Source organism: Eulemur rufifrons, chromosome 24 (assembly GCF_041146395.1).
Source record: "Eulemur rufifrons isolate Redbay chromosome 24, OSU_ERuf_1, whole genome shotgun sequence".
NCBI classification, from domain to species: Eukaryota; Metazoa; Chordata; class Mammalia; order Primates; family Lemuridae; genus Eulemur; species Eulemur rufifrons.
The window spans coordinates 34,039,021-34,059,282 of record NC_091006.1 but is presented as its reverse complement, the minus strand read 5'-3'; the positions used below and the strand labels follow the sequence as shown (position 1 = coordinate 34,059,282).

Genomic DNA, 20,262 nt, shown 5'->3' with positions numbered 1-20,262 from the left:
AAAAACAAGATACCACTATGCACTTTTAGAATGGCTAAAATCCAAAACACTGACAATACCATATGTTGGTAAGACTGTAGAGCAACAGGAACTCTCATTCATTGCTGGTGAGAATACAAAATGATACAGCCACTTTGGTAGACAGTTTGGCAGCTTCCTACAAAGCTAAAACTAAGGCTTACCATATGATCCAGCAATTGCACTCCTAAGAATTTACCCAAATGAGTTAAAAACTGAAGTCTATACAAAAACCTGCATACAAATGTTTGTAGCAGCTTTATTCTTTTATAGCAGCTTCCAAAACTTGAAAGCAACCAAAATGTCGTTCAATAGGTGAATGAACTATGGTACCTCCACACAATGATTCAGTGATAAAAAGAAATAAGCCATCAAGCCATGAAAAAACATAGAGGAATTTTAAATGCACACTGTTAAATGAAAGAAGCCAGTTTGAAAATGCTATACACTATATAATTCCAACTATATGATGTTCTGGAAAAGGTAAAACTACAGAGATAATAAAAAGATAAGTGGTTGTTAGGGGTGTGAGGTGCATAGGGGAGGGGTGTATAGGTGCAGCTCAGGATATTTTTAGGACAGTGAAACTATTCCGTATGAAACTATAATGGTGAACACATGCTACTACACACTCGTCAGAACCCATAGAACCACAAAACACACAAAGTAAACCCAAATGTAATCTACAGACTTTAGCTAATAATGCACCAGCATTTGCTCCTCAACTGTCAAATACATACCACACTAACGCAAGATGGTATTATATTAGGGAAAACTGCATGTGGTGGGAGCACATACAGGAACTCTCTGTACTTTCTGTGCAATTTTTCTGTAAACCTAAAAATTTTCTAAAAAAATAAAGTTTATTTAAAAAACTAAACACACCACTTCTCTTTCCAGGGACTGGTTTAGAAACAGTCCTGTGGAATGGTCTAGCCAATGAAATGTGAAGGAAGTTCTGCTACAGAGCGTCCCAGAAGTTTCCTCACCCTTTAACAATAAAGGAAAGATGACAATGATTACAGAAGGCATTACAGACAGCTTCCATGTCTCCCTCTGTAAATCAGGGAGATGGGAAGTTATCAGAAAGGCAAACAGCCTGAGGGCAAAGATGACAGCTGAGGATAACAAAATGAAAAGACAGAGTCTGAGCTCTTCATGATGTATACTGAATTAAACAAATTAACCAACCATAAAGCTACTACTTCCAGTCTAATTGGGCAAGGCACAAATGTCACTGTGCCACTTTTTCTTTAGGTTGTTACTTGAAGCTAACGGCACTCCAAATGATATAGCACATACTGTAAGCTCAGCATTCTCTTACCACAGGGTCAAAATATCATTAAAAGTAATTTTTTTTTTTAAACAAGGCAAGGGATAGGAAGACAGACACATTTTACTCTAAAAATGAAATAATATTGCCTGAATAGTTCTTATGACAAGTAATATTTTTCTTTTTTTTTTTTTTTTTTTTTTTTTTGAGACAGAGTCTCACTCTGTTGCCCAGGCTAGAGTGAGTGCCATGGCGTCAGCCTAGCTCACAGCAACCTCAAACTCCTGAGCTCAAGCGATCCTCCTGTCTCAGCCTCCCGAGTAGCTGGGACTACAGGCATGCGCCACCATGCCCGGCTAATTTTTTTCTATATATATTTTTAGCTGTCCATATAATTTCTTTCTATTTTTAGTAGAGGTGGGGTCTCGCTCTTGCTCAGGCTGGTCTCGAACTCCTGAGCTCAAACGATCCGCCCACCTCGGCCTCCCAGAGTGCCAGGATTACAGGCGTGAGCCACCGCGCCCGGCCAACAAGTAATATTTTTCAACATACACTTTACAATAACAATTTTGTTATACATGCCACTGAAAAGTCATGATATTAGAGTTAGAAGGGTCTTTATACACATACAGGACTCCCTATTACCTTGGCTTTGACTCCTTACAGCTCAGCTCCATCATTCATTGGCCCATCCAGAAAACTACTACTTTTCATTTCCAATGTTTCCCTTAAACACTCTCCTTCAAGTTTGCTTTATCTAAAGCCTGGCTTTCCCATCCTCAGGGAGCCTACACCCTAGCATGGGAACAATCAAGAAAACTAACAAATGATGAATTTCTTGGATGTGTTTTTATAACTGTAAGCACAAGCTGCTATAGAAAGCTAAGAAGGATATCAAATTCCAGCTAGGAGAAAAGACTCAAAAAAAGCTATCTATAGGAGGTTTATAAGCAGTATGGCAAATATATTTGGAAAAGAATGAAACAGAGACATTAATTTATAGGCTAATCCTGAAATAATAATGAATTAAGAAAAAAGGGAGAGGTTGACTTTAGATATACTTTGAACTATGTTAAAAGATATCTTTTTAAAATGTTAAAATTCTGATACTTACATAGGAATAGGAACTAGACACGGAGGACAAGGTAATGCAGTCTGAACAAATGTTGGCTCAGAAGGCTGCTCCCAAGGGACTGTAGGCTGGTGCTGCAAGTAAAATACACAAGCATTTTAAGTCAGAGATTTAATAATCACATGGCCATTTTAAGAATCTAAGAAAATAGTTCTATGTATCTCCTGCCCAAGCAGGTTGAAATTTTTCAAATAATCAGTAAATTGTGTTTATTGAAATATTTTATTCCATCTGTATTCTATCAGATTGTTCCTTTCCACACACATTTAATATTGATAATTGAGACAGACTCCAGTTTTTATATGGCAGAATAAAGGAAGCATAGCCTCCTTCACTTCTCATAAGGAGAATGAAAAACATAATTGTAAACACTAACATCCAACATCAGTTGAATGTAATCTCCATTATTTTGCTCAGTTTTTTCCCAGCACCTAGATGAATCCCTGATACATGGTAAGGGTTCAATAAATATTCACTGAATACAGACTAAATCTTTAAGATAGGGTTATAGGAGATTATCTGTAACCCTAAACCACAATATATGAAGGAGGACTGCCAAATTCATCTATATCACACTGTATTTGCAAACGTTTGTTTATTGATTTCTCTCCTTTTCTCTACTGTGAGTTTAAGCCAAAAGACCATATCTTATTTACCTTTTCCCCAGCTCCACGCACAATGCTTGATACCCAATAAGTGCTTAATCGTTGCCTGTTGAATGACTCAGCAAAATCAAGAAGTATGACCCGCAGCAATGCACTATTTCTTTAATAACATGTTCCCTTACCCTGCCAGTCTGCTTTATTAATGCTTGATCATGACACGGAACAGGACACAAGTGACCACATTTCTCCAAAACTTTTTGGCAAGGTTGATGACATGGTGGACAGGAGCCAAAGTGACAGCGATGTTTTTCTTGACTTGAATGATGACAAGTTGATGGTCGACTAAATCGTAACATACAATTTTTTAAGTAATTCTGATTATTGTACAATTACATCTAAAGTATAATTCTCTATATCTCCTGATTCCATATAAAATGAGCATACTGCGAATATTAATATTTTAAAACACCAAAGCAAACTAAAATACTAACAATATTACAAGTCAATATGAATTTATATTTGTAAAACACTTATGTGAGCCTGTGCAAAGCTTCATACTAACCTGCAAAGCTCTTTGCACTTGGGTGGTCTTGTGGTACGTTCTCGGCCACAGGGTACTGTCACCTTGGTATTACCACAATTACACTTCACATCTACAGTTTCTGGGCAGGGATAGCAACTGCCTGAAAAAAAAAAAAAAATTGATACTTAAAAAGAAGTTTCCTTAATTACCCAAATGCCCATCAATGGTAAAACCAATAAATTTAGCATAGTTTTACAATAAGAATGAATAAACTATAATAATATGAATGAATCTTATCATATAACATTGAGCAAAAGAAGAAGAAACATAAAGAATACATAGTACATGATACCACTACCATAAAGTAAACAAGAAAAACTATACTATTCGAAATCAGAACGATGGTTATGAAAGATACAAGGAGGGTTTCGGAAATGCTGGTAATGTTCTGTTTAATGATATGAGTTCTGTTTATATGGCTATGTTCAGTTTGTAAAAATTCAACAAGCTGTACACTTATGATTTGTACATACATAGGTATACTGGTACTTCAATAAAGTTTTAGACCTTTCTTTAAAATTTGCTAAAATTTCTGTTCTAAATAACAAATTTAACACATTACTCATTCAAAACTACAACAAGCAAAACTGTATTTAAGGCTTTGGAAAATCTAACAATAATTGTTTCAGCCTATTTTCATATATCCTTCTGTCCAAGCACACTATTTTTAGACAAATTCCCCAGTAACTTCTCTCTCATGACCTTATGTTGGTTATTTACAAGCGTAGTCAATTTTCCACTATTTGTGCTTTATGAAAGACTAAATGCTAAACTTCCATTTTAGGCTATAATTTCAAATATGTCTCTTATAAACATTCAAAAAGAAAAGTTATTTGCGTTTCAGCTTTTTATCCTCTTTCCTTACGGACTGGTAGAAATATACAAAAGCGAAATGAAAGAAACCTTTTCCAGGCTAGTAAGTTCTCCCCAAGAGGCACTGTCATCATGGTAAGGGCTTTCTTCCCACTCTAGTTCTCCCAGTAAGGAACTCCATTTGAAGTAAAATAATGAGGAAGGAATAAGAGTTTTCAACTACAAAGTGGATAGTTTAAAAAGACTGCTGGCTAAGTGTCAGGACCAAGCAAAATACTGCCCAGCAGTTAAACCTGATAAGAAAAGATTAATGATGGAAAACAGCCTTATTTAAATACCACTGGAAGTTCAAAATAGTTTCTTAAAACAAATACAAATTAAGAATTATGATTCAAATAATGAACATAGAAAAAGAGAAAATGAGACTAAAAGCATCACAGGGAAAAACATATCTATTGAACAAAATTATCAAATTTATACTTTAGTGTTTTGATAAGTATAATCCAGTGAGGCATTATCTTGATGGTAATACAAGCCCAGTTATCCTGACTCACATGATCAAGTCTTATTTCGATCTTTTCAAAAGAATGACTAGATGTTACATTTCTCAAGTTAATAGTGACATTTAAGTCTGTTCTCATTCTCAAGTTAATAGTGACATTGAAATCTGTTTTCATTCAGCATATCAATTTCTATACTTAACAATGATAATTTTTTATTCATTTTCAGCAATTCAAAGAGGAACTCATAAACATAACCTTTTTTGGCTACGTTAAGATAAGGGATAATTTCTCTAAATAGTCTTCCTACTGACCAACAGAATTTATTATATATACCTATACAACATGAGAGATATTAATTAAAACAGCTTCAGTAGTAATACTTTCAAAATGAAAAAAAAAAAAAAAACAGCATACAAACTGTAACTATACTGACCCTCTGGGTCAATAGCTAAAATAGTCACGAATTCAGCAATTCCAAAACCATAAACACAAATGACTTTGAACTTAAAAAAACTATAAATCAATTTTCATATATTCACAATGAAAACATACAGTTAGTATCCTCTCCGTATGAATTAAAGTATAATTTTTATTATGAAGGAGTCTAGAATGACGGAAAATGGCTTGAAATGATTTCACATTTGTAGATAACTGTAGGTTAAACAAATGGTGAGAGTTGCACAACCACATCTTCCACATACTTTACAGCAGGGAAAATTTTGTTAAGGGCTTTTTGGGAGGCTAATAAGCATCTTTTTTTAAAAAAATAAATCAAACCCAAATCTAATCAAACCTCCAGAACCAATTAAATGCAGAGGACAAAGGAACATGTTAAATAATAACAGAGACGCATTCTGCAAAATTCAGACTCTGAAAAACTAAAGCAACCTAGTTTCTTCAACAAATAAGTCATAAGAGAAAATAAAAAGCAGATGGAGGAGAGAAATTACAAATTAAAAGAGTTTAGAGACATAACCAAGTACAACATGTCCAAAGAAACTGAAGTAAAAAATGAAGTGACTTACAAGACAAGAAATTTGAACACCAGATTATTTGCTGATATGAAGAAGTATGTTACCTATTGTTAGGTTAAGAATTCATCTTTTAGAAATAAATACTAAAATATGGATGGGACTTGCTTCAAAATAATATCAGGGGGGAGATGCTTTCAACAATTCTCCGCAAAGTATGATGCTTGCTCTAGACTTTTTGCAGATATTCTTTATCAGGTTAAGGATACTCCCCTTCTATTTAAACATTAAAGTTAAGCGATAAAAACAGTTAAGTTTTTATCATATATGGATGTTAGATTTTATCATCATTTTTAAGATGTTTACCAATATGATTTCATTTCCCCTTTAATCTCTTAATGTGGTAGATCACATTAATATTAGATTAACTAATATTAAACCCACCATACATTATTGGAATAAACTCAACTTGGTTAGAATAGATTAAAAATTTGGATAGGTAATACATAATGCTATAGTACTGGATAGCTGGATTTGAGTAGCTAAAACTTTAATACTATTTCAAACAAGTTCTTGAGTTATTAGACTAGCCTGTAATTTTCTCTTACTTTCCTTGCCAGATGTTACAATGAGTTGGGCATGTTCTTTCTTTATATGTACTTTCAAATAGTTTACAGAAGATGGAACTTATATGTACCATAAATGCTTATTTGTTAGTGTAAAAGTCAACTAGGTCTGGTGTTTCCTAGCGAAAAAATTTTAAACTACTGATCCAATTTCTTTAATGGTCATACAGTTGGTCAAGTTTCCTATGCAAAGGCCAGTGTCTTAACAGTGGTCTACAAGGCCCTACACGTGTTCTCCTCTCTCAGGAATCCTTTATCTCACCATCTCTTTGACCTCACATCCTACCATCTGTCCGCCTGAGCACGCTACCTCAGTCACACTGGCCTTGCTGTTCCTTCAAATGCTCCTGTCTCGGGCCTTTGCAATCACTGTTTTCTTTTCTAAAACATTAATTACACTACCTCCATTTCTACATGGCTTGATCCCTTCCTTCTGTCGGGCCTCCTCTCAAATGTAATCTTTTCAGAGTCCTCCCCTGGTCACAGTATATAGAAGAGTATATGCCATCCCACCATCACAATTTTAGTTTCATTCTAATTTTCTTGTAATTCTTGTCACTACCTGATATCCTATATTACTCTAATTACTTATTTGTATTCTACTTGGGAAGAGTCCAAACAAATAAGTTTCCCGAGAGCAGGGACTTTATCAATTTTGTTTGCTCATATAATTCCAGTACCTGGTACTTAACAGACACCTAAAAATATTTTGTAGATGAATTAATGACTGATGTTAGAATTTTAACGAAATTTAAACTCTATGGGAGTCAGTCACGTAATGTGACTATAAAAGAAAATATTAAACAAAATCCTTCTAGTGATGGTGAGAACATACCTGAAAAACTAGTTCTAAATTTCACAATTTAAAGACATTGACAAATTAGAGAACATCCACAGGAAAATATCTACAGCATAAATAGAATCTGACACTTTTCCTAATGGAAATACCATAAACTTTGGGTTCACATCCTGGCACTGCAACTAGTTCTATAACCTTGGGCCGACACTCTCTTGGCCTATTTCGTCATATAAAATAACAGTAGTTCCAAATACCTTGAAGAATTTCTGAAAAGATTAAGATATTAACTGAGATACCTAGCGCCCATCAATCCCAAAGGAAGACAACAAAAACGGTTCAGTAGTTTGCCGATATTAAGATACTAAGATATTAAGATATTAGAAGATATTAAGTAGCAGATATTAAGCTACTAAGTGGTAGAGTCCAGACTTAAACCCAGGACCTCTTACTCTAAGTCCATGATCTTTCCAATGGTCTCTACCAAGTCTCAGTAGATTCCATTTCATATCAACATACTACAAACGGGTAAAGTTAACTCAGTTCTCAATGTCTAGCAGTAACTTAGAACACAATTCTCGAAGTGTGTGGTCTGGGAAACCTAGGAATCCCTGAGACCCTTTCAGGAGGTCTGCGAGGTCTCACATGCAGACTTTCCCAAAAGCTAGTGACAAGTGGTATCACAACAGATCAAACGCAGCAGCAGATGTGTGAATCCAGCTGTCTTCCATTAAGCTAGGTCTTAAAGACATTTGTAAGAATATAAAACAATGTCATTCTCACCAATTTTTCAGAAAATATAGTTATTTTTCACAAAAATACATTAATAATATTAAGATGTAATGGGCTTATTATTGCTATTTTTTAATAAAATATATTTTAATTTCAAACACAATAAATGTCAATGGATAAAATTCACATTAACAAAAGCACTTTCAGGGACTAAAAGGGGTCATAAGACCAAAATGTTTGAGAACAATTTGATTAGGATATATCTAATCCCTTATTACATTTAATTCTATATAAATGTATAAAATTCAGAATAAAAGTGAAAAAGCTATGAACATATTAATTAAAAAACTGTGTGGGGAAGATTGGGAGGAAGAGAGGAAACAATAACATGGTGTTAGAGAAAGAACAAAATCTTTATATTCAAAAATCCTGGGGTCACATGTACTAGTCATTTCCTTGCCTAAGTCACTGAACCCCCTTTAGCTTCAATCTCTTTGCCCATAACACAGGGGCACTGGCAACTGCCCTACCTTCTTCTCAAGGTTAAGAGAGTCAAGTAAGATAATGAAGGTAAAAGCTCTCTATGACTATAAAGCACTATGTAAATATAAACACAAAATTACAGCTATTGTTAAAGTTTACCTCTGTGGCAGACTGATGGACACTTATGGTTTCTACATCCTAAAGTCCGTCCACAGTTTTGATCACAAGGTGGACAGTTCCCAGGGCAACACTGAAGAGAAAGCAATATATAAAGAACAGGTAATTCGAAAACCCATGAATAATATGAACGTCATTACTAGTTACAGAAGTTATGGAAAGCAAAAGATACTATAAGAATGAAAGTATTCAAGAGTATCAACATTCTTCTGATAATCAGATACACTGTATTAAGAACGTACAAATTTAAATAGAGAATGATCTAATTTAACAAAATCAAGCTAAATTTTCTTGCCCTTCAGTTAATTATTCTACAACTCAAAACATTTCCATCAGATAATTTCATTTACTTATCTATACAGAAATTGACAACATTAACCAAAGGAATGGATCTAATCAAATGCTATAGTCAATTCAGGCAAACAACTAGTTTGGCTATTTTTTAAATTTAATTAAAATAAAATCGGTTCAATGTACAGATAGTTTGGTAGCTATTTTCAAACCATAAGAGCAGAGACTAACTAAAGAAAAGCAGAGATAGGCTACTTGCACCCAGCTTGCTTTATTTTGTCACTTCCCTGATTTCTAATCTGTCTGCGAAAAATATAGCTATCTAAGACCTATCATAATTTTTCATTTATGAACCCAAGGAAACTACTTAAAGTCTACATTGCCATCCTAACTACTTCTATGACTTCTTAAATACCCTAACTTTTGGAAAGGAAATACAGTCAATTGTCTTAAAGAAACTTAGGGTTGTAACTTAATAAGTATCAGAATATAAAAACAGCTCAAAATAAAATATGCATTACTGAAAAGCAATTAAAAGACAAAATAGTTCATTCAATGACAAATATATCCTGAGTACTACTGTGTGCCTACCACCTTGCCAGTGTCAGTGGGGGAAAAGGTTACGTGGTCCGTGACCTGAATAAGCCTATGGACATTCTGCTTCTGACCGTGATGGAGTAACAACCACCAGATTTACCCTCCTGTCTCAAACAACCAGAAAAGCAGACAAAAGATATGAAGCTACAGCTTTCAGACATTGGAGAATTATTAGGCAGCATGGGACAGCAATCCCTAAGGGAAAGGAAACAAACAAGGTGAGTCCTGTAAAGACATTAGGCTATATAGCACAAGCAGAGTGTGGCAGTCTCACCAAGTTGAGTAGGCAAAATTCATAGTTCAAAGAGGCTAGTGTGGCTAGAATTTGTGGAGAGAAGGCAGTAGTACCGTGAAAGCTCTGGAAAAGTCCAGAATGGACCCCTTGGGTCTTTGGCTAAGTAATGGTCAGGATATGTGTGAGAGGAAACTACTTAAAATCTGACAAAGAACCACTGGAAGGAGAAGGTAGAATAATTTCCAGAGATTATACAATGCTGGGAATAGTTTGTGTTCCTTACAGCCAGAGTAGAAAGACGTCCTAATACACAGGCAACAAGAAGAGTACTTAAAAGAGTTATTGCCTCAGTAGTGGGACCAAGTTAGCCCTAGACAAAAGGGTTCTCTGGTCACATCTAACAAAATCAAGCTTCTAAAGCAGCGGTCCCCAACCTTTTTGGCACCAGGAACCAGTTTCGTGGAAGACAATTTTTCCACAGATGGGGGGCATGGGGGGTGGGGGGTGGTATTGGTGATGCAAGTGATGGTGAGTGGCTGTAAATACAGATGACCTTTGGCTGCTAACCCACCACTCACCTCCTGCTGTGGAGTCACCCCCCCACCACCATCTACTCCTGGCCACCCCTGTTTCCTAAGTTTCGTGGAAGACAATTTTTCCATGAATGGTTGCGGGGTGGCTGGTAGAGCTCTGCAGGCTGGTCCATGGCCTGGGGGTTGGGGACGACAGTTCTAAAGGACCAAAAGGTTTTTGAGCCACTTAACTTTGTCCCAAAACAAGGCTTAAAAGTTGTATAGAAGCCAATGAAAACTACCCAGCAGGCTAAGATGCAGGAAAATATAACTCCAAAGGAATCAAAAAATCAATAAGCAGAAACAGACCCAGAAATGAGAGATGACAGAATTAGCAGACAAGGATGTTAAAATAGACATTATAAATATACCTCTTTCTACATTCAAGAAGATAGAGGAAAGTATGAGCGTGCTAAGGAGAAACATGAAAGATATTAAAAAAAAGACCCAAATCCAACTTTTAAAGATGAAAATATACAATGTCTGAGGATGAAAAACACGGGATGGAATAAGAAGCAAATTAAACAATGCAGAAGAAAATTAGTGAACTTGAAGATAAACTATCTAAAATAAAACAGAGAAACTAAAAAGGCTAAAAAATAAATAGAGCATCAGTGAGCTTGGGATTTCCAGCAGTGCATCATGCATATCATCAAAGTGTCAGAAGGTGATGGGTAGGGGAAAACAAACAAACAAACAAAAATCTAAAGAAATAAATAGCAAAAATTTCACAAATATGAAGAAAACTATAAACTTACAGATCCAAGAAGGTCAACAAAAAAAAAAAGTTAAGAAACATGAAAAACACTATACCAAAAAATACCAGAAACAAATTGTGGAAAACTGATGATAAACAGAAAGATCTTAATAACTAACCAGAAAAAAGAGATACAATAACTATGGAGGAAGAAGGAACAAAGATAAAAATCACAGTATACTACTTGTTGGGAAAAACACAAGCTAAAAGATAGTGGAGCAACAACTTTAAAATATGGGGGAACAAACTGTCAAGCTAAAATTCTACAGTAAAAATACTGTTCACAAATGAAGGCTAAGCAAAGAATTTTCAGATATAAAAAGTTGAAAAAATTCATGACCAGCACCACAAGTAATGTTAAAGGTAATCCTTCAGGATTGAAAGAAAATGAAACCAGATGGAAAAGTGAATCTATCCAAAAGGATGAAAAGCACTAAACTATGATAATAAATATCAAAGATTACTTTTTCTTCTTTTTTCAAACTCTTAAAAAGATCACTGTTTAAAGCAAATATAAAAACAATGTATTTGGGGTTTATAAAATACATGAATATAAAATGTTTGAACATCATACATTTTAGTTTGGGTGATAGGAAATAAAATATACTGTTATAAGGTTCTTAAAGAATGTAAAGCCTAAAGAAATCTCCTACCGACAAAAAAAGTGAAAAAGGAGATACAACTAATAAGCCAACAAACACAATCATTGAAAAACAACACTCAAAGAAAAACCAGAAAAAAAGAGAAAAGAAACAGATGCGCAAATAGAAAATAAAAACCAAGATGGTAGACTTAAATCTACTTATATTAAAGATCACATTACATGTAAACAGTCTATATCTGACTTAAACAACAAAGATCATCAACTTGGATAAAATAAATAAAATATAAATGCTGTCTATAAGAAATGCTCTTTAAATATAAAGATACGAATAGGTTAAAACTAAAAGGATAGGGAAAAAAGATATACCATGTTAACACTAAGCCAGAGAACAGTAAAATTACTATATTTCAATAGATTTAAAAACAAGGAAATCTTACTATCAAAGAGGGATATTTTGTAATGATAAAAGGAACCTAAAAGAACTACAAACCCAAAGACTCAATACTCCAGCCAACTTTATACTAATCCAGTGTCAACTTGAACAATATCTGAACAACAGAATTTCCATCTCTACCACTAAATTATTACTCTAATTAACAATCCTAATGATGTTTTAAAGTCAGGGATCAGAAACGGCCCGAGAACCAAGCTGAGAGCACAATGAATAAGACAAGAAGAAACTCTTCCCATTTAAAAAATTGGTGATTTCCCACTAATACAGATGATTAGGGTTAATCTAGAATACTTATTAATATCTTATATGGAAAGCAAAGAACAGGCCTGAGTATTTGAGGAAAAGTCAAGATGGCACTTATTAAGGGCCCACAAAGGAAAACTTCAAGACAGTCTTTAAATCAGAGTCTCCCAAGCTATTACACATACCTTTCTCCTACACTGATGCTTCTGACAGTCACGCATCTTGACACACTTAGTTTCACAAAGATAAGGCTTATGGCATGGCATTCGTTTTGTGTGTTTGCCACAGCGACACTGCTTTTCCACTTCCTGGAAGAATCAAAGAAATGCTATTAAAACTGATTTTTCTTATTATTTTTCCCTACATTGTAATTATTATGAAAACATGAAGAAAATTTTAATAGCAAATTTGTATGAAAGACTTTACCAAAAACAAATCTGAATTTCTTCAAATATTTGCTTTATATTACTTTGTTCCAAAAAGGATTTCATGTGAATTTGTTATTAAATTTAGTAGAAATTTGTTATCAAATAGAAAAAAACCCACATATTAAAACTATTTACATCTAGTTACAACCATAACATCTGCACGTCCTGTCTCAGGGAAGCAAGAAAACTGGATTATCTAGTAAGCTAACTTGTTGACCTGGTTATGGTCAAACCCAGAATGACATATACAACTTTAAAGTGGGAAGTCTAGGCATTTGTTTCTTTCCCAACGTCACCAGGCCTAATTCATCACCGCTCTGAATGTCTTCTGGGAACAAACAGTTCTACACTAGACTATTAATACAAAAATAAGAACATCTGAACTTTTACCAAACAAAAACAACCAAAAGATAATTTTTAGATTTGATTGCTGGCATACAGGCATACCACGGAGATACTGATGATTCAGTTCCAGACGACAGGAATAAAGCAAATATCACAATAAAAGTGAGCCACACAATTTCATTTGCTCCCAGTGCATATACAATTTATGCTTACACTATATTGTAGCCTATTAAGTGTATAGTAGCATTATGTCTTAAAAAATGTACATACCTTAATTTAAAAATATTTTATTGCTAAAAAATGCTAACAATCATCTGAACCTTCAGCCAGCCATAACCTTTTTACTGCCGGAGGGTCTTTCCTTCATGTTCATAGCTGCTGACTGATCAGGGCGGTTGGCAGTTGCTAAAGATCGGGATGGCTATAGCAATTTCTTAAAAAAAACTAAGACAACAATGACATTTGCCACATCAATTGACCGACTCCTCCTTTCACGAAAGATTTCTCTGTGCCATGGGATACTGTCTGAGAGCATTTTATCCACAGTAGACCTTGTTTCCAAATGGAGTCAATACTCTCAAACCCTGCTGCTGCTTTACCAAGTAAATGTAACATTCTAAATCCTAATCCTTTGTTGTCATTTCAAAAATGTTCACAGCGTCTTCAGCAGAAATAAATTCCATCTCAAGAAACCACTTTTTTGCTCATCCATAAAAGGCAACTCTTCATCCATTCATTTTTTTTTTTTTTTCCAGAGACAGTCTCACTCTATCGCCCTGGGTAGAATACAGTGGCATCATCATAGCTCACAGCAACCTCAAACTCCTGGGCTCAAGTGATAGTCTTGCCTCAGCCTCCTAAGAAGCTGGGACCACAGGCACACTCCATTACACCCAGCTAATTTTTCTATTTTTAGTGGAGTCAGGGTCTCGCTCTTGCTCAGGCTGGTCTTAAACTCCTGAGCTCAAGCGATCCTCCCACCTCAGCCTCCCAGGGTGCTAGGATTACAGGCGTGAACTACTGCACCAGCCCCGTTCATGCTTTATCATGAGATTGTAGAAATTCAGTCACATTCTCAGCCTGCACTACTAGTTCTTGTTCTCTTGCTATTTCTACCACATCTACAATTAGCACCTCTACTAAAGTCTCGAATCCCTCAAAGTCATCCATGAGGTTTGGAATCAACTTCTTCCCAACTCCTGTTGATGCTGATATTTTGATCTACTCCCATGAATAAAGAATGTTCTGAATGGCATCTAGAATGGTGAATCCTTTCCAGGTTTTCAATTTACTTTGCCCAAACCCGTCACTATCTATTGCAGCTATGGCCTTACAAAATATATTTCTTAAAATAATAAGACTTAAAATTTGAAGTTATTCCTTGATCCATGTGGTTGTGTTAGCAGGCATGAAAACAGCATTAATCTCTTTGTACAGCTCTTGGGTGACTAAGTATGTTGTCAGTGTCGTATTTTGAAAGGAATTCTTTGTTCTGAGCTGTTGATCTCAACAGTGGGCTTAAAATATCCAGTAAACCACACTTATAAACAGATTTGCTGCCATCCAGGCTTTGTTTTTCCATTTGTAGACCACAGGCAGACTAGATTTAGCATATTTCTTGAGAGCCCTAGAATTTTTGAAACGGGAAATAAGCACTGGCTTCAATTTAAAGTCAGCAGCTGCATTGGCCCCTAAGAAGAGAATCAGCCTGTCCTTTGAAGCTTTGAAGCCAGGCATTGACTTCTGCTCTCTAGCTATAAAAGTCCTGGATTGGCATCATCTTTCAATAGAAGGCTGTTTTTTCTGTGTTGAAAACCTGTTGTTTAATGTAGCCGCCTTCCCCCATTACCTTAGCTAGATCTCTGCATAACTTGCTGCTTCACCTTGCACTGTTACCTTACAGAGACAGCTTCTTTCCTTAAACCTCACGAAGCAACCTTTGCCAGCTGCAAACTTTTCTTCTGCAGCTTCCTCATCTCTCTCTCAGCCTTCACAGAATTAAAGAGAGTTGGGGTCTTCCTCTGAATTAGGCTTTGGCTTAAGGGAATGTTGAGACTGCTCTGATGTTTTAGCCAGACCACTCAAACTTGCTCCACATCAGCAATAAAACTGTTTTGCTTTCACTGGTGTCAGCATTTTTAATTTCCTTCAAAAACTTTTCCTTTGCATTTACAACTTCCTTGTTTGGTGCAAGAGGCCTAGCTTTTGTCCTATCTCAGCTTTTGACACGTCTTCCTCACTAAGCTCAATCATGTCTAGCTTTTGATTTAAAGTGAGAAATGTGTGACTCTCCCTTTCACCTGAACACTTAGAGGCCACTGTAGGGTTATTAATTAGCCAACTTTCAATATTGTTGTGTCTCAAGGAATAGGCAGGCCCAAGGAGAAGGAGAGAGACAGGGGCGGGGGCCGGTTGGTGGAGCGCTCAGATCACATGCAACATTTATTAATTTCACTGTCTTATATGGGCTTGGTTTACGGCACCCCAAAACAATTACAGTGGTAACATCAAAGATTACTGATCACAGAATACCAGAACAGTTATAATAATACCAAAAAAGTTTTAAATATTGCAAGATTTATCACAAAATGTGACGAAGAGACAAGAAGGGAGCACATGCTGTTGGAAAAATGGCACTAAATGACTTGCTCGATGCAGAGTTGCCACAAACTTTAAATTGGTAAAAAACACAATGTCTGTGAAGCACAATAAAACGTGGTACGCCTGTATTCTACTGTTTCTTACCATAAATATTAGGTCAGTAAACTCATACAAATAGAAACCTGGATGTGTATGAAAGTAAGCAATAGAAAATAATCACAGGACAATCTCATTTGGTATGTTACGATAGGTAGCCCAGAAGTAATTACTACAGAAGATGACTAACTTGTCTACACGTTTCACAAGGACCTCGGTGACAACGCTGAGAACATCTATGGATTCCACATTCAAGTACTTTGTCACAACTGTCTCCACAAGTTGGTACATCTTCTGTACAAGGCAAAGAAAACTCTAAAAACAGATAAAAAGTCACCATTAACAACAGGATACATTATTAAGCACTAACAAAGTGCCACATTCTTCAGGCTCCCTGAAGAACAATAGCCCTTCAGACAATGAATTTCTACATGTACACAATCATTGAAAAAATTAACTTTAATGAAAATAACCCCTAACATTTGTTAAGTTCATGCTTTTTAAAAAGGAAAGCTTGGGGGCTCAGACTGAGGCAGGAGGATCGTTTGAGGCCAGGAGTTCAAGACCAGCCTGAGCAACATAGTGAGACCTCCGTCTCTACAAAAAAAAGAAAAATTAGCCAGGTGTGGTGGCACATGCCTGGAGTTCCAGCCACTCAGGAGGCTGAGGCGAAAGGATCACTAGAACCCAGGAGTTTAAGGCTGCTGTGAGCCATGATCGTGCCACTGCACTCCAACCTGGGCAACAAAGCAAGACCCTGTCTCAAAATAATTTTAAAAAAGAAAAAGAAGAAAAGAAATTTGAGACATGACAAGTTACCATCCTCAAGAAACACATTTTTATGGGCTATCTACTTCAGAAATAGTCATCTAAAAAAATGAGTAAGACTACACAAACCTCTATGAAGAATTTCTATTATATATAGATTGGTTCAAAAATCTGCTCTTAACAACCTCACAGTACAAAAAGAAAGATGTAGAGTTTAGAATATTTTAAAACTCACATTTAATATATAAACATATTGTGACAAGTGTTAGAAATAATCTTATACATAGGATGCAGTTATCTGTGGAGACTCAAGGAAGCCAACTTAAACGGCAATACTACTATGCTTTTATCTAAAAGCAGGCAAAAATAAATCCACCTATAACCTGTAACACAATAGTGACAATAGCACGGCCTCCCCGATTATCAGTAACCCCCACCAGAGTGGTACATTTGTTACAACTAATGAACTTACACTGACATATCATAATCACTGATAAGATTACAGTTTATATTAGAGTACACTCTTGCTGTTGTACATTTTATGGATTTGGACAAGTGCCTAATGACATGTACCTACCATTATACTATCATGCAAAGGAGTTTCACTGCCCTAAAAAATCTTCTGTGTTTTGCCTATTCATTGCTCCCTCTCCTCAACCCCTGGCAACCACTGATCTTTTTACTGTCTCCATAGTTTTGACTTTTCCAGAATGTCATATAGTTGAAGTTCTATATATAATATGTAGCCTTTTCAGATTGGCTTCTTTCATTTAGTAACATGCATTTAAATTTCCTGGAGGATGCCTTTTGAATGTCTTTTCATGGCTTGATAGTTCATTTCTTTTTTTAAAAAAAAAAAAGTCTTACTTGACTTCTGACATGGACAGAACCTTTTCCCAGATCGAGGACATTCTCCACAAGCACCAACATGGCAAACTTGCTCACATGTATGATTACCACATGGCAGTGTTTTCCCACATACCTAAAATAAATGCAACAAGCACTAATGAAGGATTCGAAAATTAACAAAAAAACTTTATACAAGACATATTCACTTTTCAATCACAAATAAACAACTTCTTTATGTTCCTCACATTATTATACTTTGTGTCTTACCCAGGTGTCATATCTACATACGTATGCAGATATACACATACATACATGCATGTGTATATATAATTCCTACACACCAAGGAGTATATTTTAAGAAATATAATACAAGAAAACAGTACACACAGCTTCATACTGCCATCCGCCAAAGATTTTCAAGTAGCAGTATAACCATGCCCATTCTAGGACAAGCAACCTATGAAAATCAATCTTACTTCCTCAATTGGCCTAACTCAAAAAGGGGGAAGGAGTGTTTGTTGAAGAGGAGAAATAGAGGAAAAGGAAAAGTGCTGGCAAGAAAGTACGTACAAATGTACTCAATACAAAATTCAACAAATAGCTATTACTTTGAAAAATATTTTCCTCCAATAATTAAAATGTTATTAAATTAAGAAGTAATTTCCTGAAACATGATGTGACTCATCTGAATTGCTATTCTTCCTCACCTTTTATCTAACTAAACCTAATTAGTTAGATTTCTGCCTTATACGTGTTGATACTTTACATGTTCTTTTATGCCCATCCCTCACAACGCATATCCACCTACTTGATCACAGTGCCACAGTGGACTTGCACAACTTCTTTCAGCTACTTTTTTGCCACATACACATTTTTGTCTACTAACTCTTGGACAGGGCGGACAACTTCCTAAAACCAGAATGATAAATTAGCACAGAAACACTACAAAAGCAATAGAGATTGCTTTGACTTTGACTTAAAGAGTGCGAACACCTAACAGGTGTGGCCTTTTACCTGCATGACAAGGATTTTCACATTTATGTTGTCCACAAAGCAACTTCCGTCCACAGGGCAGCTGACAGGACCACTCCTTGGCGCTGCACCTGCGAGGGACAGGCTTTGCTTTCTTACAGTAACAAGTAGTTGTGACCATCTTTGGACAGGGAGGGCATGGACCTAGGATCCAATGAAAGGAAAAAAAATCTGAAGTCAAAAACCGAAACTTTCAATTTCTATACCTATCAATAATTTCTAGAGCCTTCTTTACTGATACTTTAAAAAAAAGGCAATCCCTTTCAATATTTTCTCACGGCAAACTTAAGCTCTGAATTCAACTTTCACAATTTTTTTTGCCTCAACAAAAGAAGAAACAGCTACTCAGAAACAATTAAAAGTGTAATACATAACTCACCTGGATGACAGAGGAGTAAACACTTATGGCCACAAGGCGGTTTAAATTCTCTCTCACATACTTGACCACATGAATGAGGCACAAGCCATGGATCTAAAGGTGGATCTTCTACTTTTCCACAATAGCAATAGTACCTACTAGGTGTTTCAGATCGTTTGTATTCAAACCTACATTTTGGACTACAAAGAAGAATGAAATTATTAATTTCACCTTTAAAAGCAAAATGACAGTCAGGAATATAAATATACTTAGTAACAGTATGTGCTGTTCAGTTAGTTTTATGTTAAGGAACTCTCTACTGCATCTTATTACAATCTATTTCAACCAACTAGAACAATATGTACAATGTAAATCACTGAGATGATGGAACTGTTTTGTACCTGTGCTGTCCAGTACAGTAGCCATTAGCTACTAAGGCTAGTGAACACCTGAAATGTGCTTGATGCTCACAACTGAGAAAGGAACAAAATTTATTTCATAATTTTTAAAAACGTAAATAGCCACATGTAACCAGTTGCTATGAATTAAGCAGCACATATCTAGAATACAGCTACAAAAAGAAGGCAACATTAGCTTTCTGTACTAACTACCTGAAATTTATTCTTGAGGAATTCACCCTGAATTTTATAAAGTTCAATTTTTTTAAATTTGGTTGCATGGTTTACAAATAAACAAAATATATTAGTAAAAGCAAACAAAAGAGAGAAGTCAGGTACACAACAAGGAACATGAGTAAAATCTAGAATTAAGGGGGAAAAACTTGAAAGTACCTCTAATACAAAATAGATATAATTCAAATGTACCTAAGTCAAAGAAAAGTTCAAATACTGTTTCATATTCTCTGCTAAAGCAGAAAGATTTTTAACCTACAACATTAAAATGATTAAGTTTTGGTAGAAGTGTTAACCTCAGCTCTACCAAAAATTCACTTGTAGATCATCATAGATCATTTCATTCTCAAAAGATGCTCTCACCCTATCTCCTACACAAATGAGTTTACTATGCTAGAATAACAGTTTCATGTCATCACTTAAATTTCTTTTGTATCATGCACAATATATTTTCATTGTCATGAGAACATGTTCTGTTTCCAAATAAATAACACACGAACATTCTACATAACCAAAAGATATTTGTTTTTATAATTAAAAAGCAAAAAGAAAATACCATGTCTCATATGGAATAAATAATTGGCATTTTGTTGGAAGAGTTAAATTCTCCTTTACTAAAAGAAAAATGTCTACCATTCTTAAGCTAATGTGGGGGGGACATGTATTTTTTTTTAATAAGCTTAGATAT

General features: G+C 35.4%; 1 protein-coding gene across 2 annotated transcripts in view; it reads right to left on the bottom strand.

Annotated features, from left to right (window-relative positions):
- Window positions 1–20,262, bottom strand: part of NFXL1 (nuclear transcription factor, X-box binding like 1) — a 47,230-nt gene that overhangs the window by 16,082 nt on the left and 10,886 nt on the right. For both annotated transcript variants that reach the window (XM_069457070.1, XM_069457069.1), the window contains exons 6-15: window positions 18,964–19,142; window positions 18,567–18,728; window positions 18,361–18,461; window positions 17,571–17,685; window positions 16,126–16,250; window positions 12,651–12,773; window positions 8,695–8,785; window positions 3,591–3,711; window positions 3,211–3,370; window positions 2,406–2,497 (exon numbers count right to left, since the gene is read on the bottom strand). In XM_069457070.1, the coding sequence (XP_069313171.1) occupies window positions 2,406–2,497; window positions 3,211–3,370; window positions 3,591–3,711; window positions 8,695–8,785; window positions 12,651–12,773; window positions 16,126–16,250; window positions 17,571–17,685; window positions 18,361–18,461; window positions 18,567–18,728; window positions 18,964–19,142 (1,269 nt within the window). The remainder of the gene's footprint in view (window positions 1–2,405; window positions 2,498–3,210; window positions 3,371–3,590; window positions 3,712–8,694; window positions 8,786–12,650; window positions 12,774–16,125; window positions 16,251–17,570; window positions 17,686–18,360; window positions 18,462–18,566; window positions 18,729–18,963; window positions 19,143–20,262) is intronic.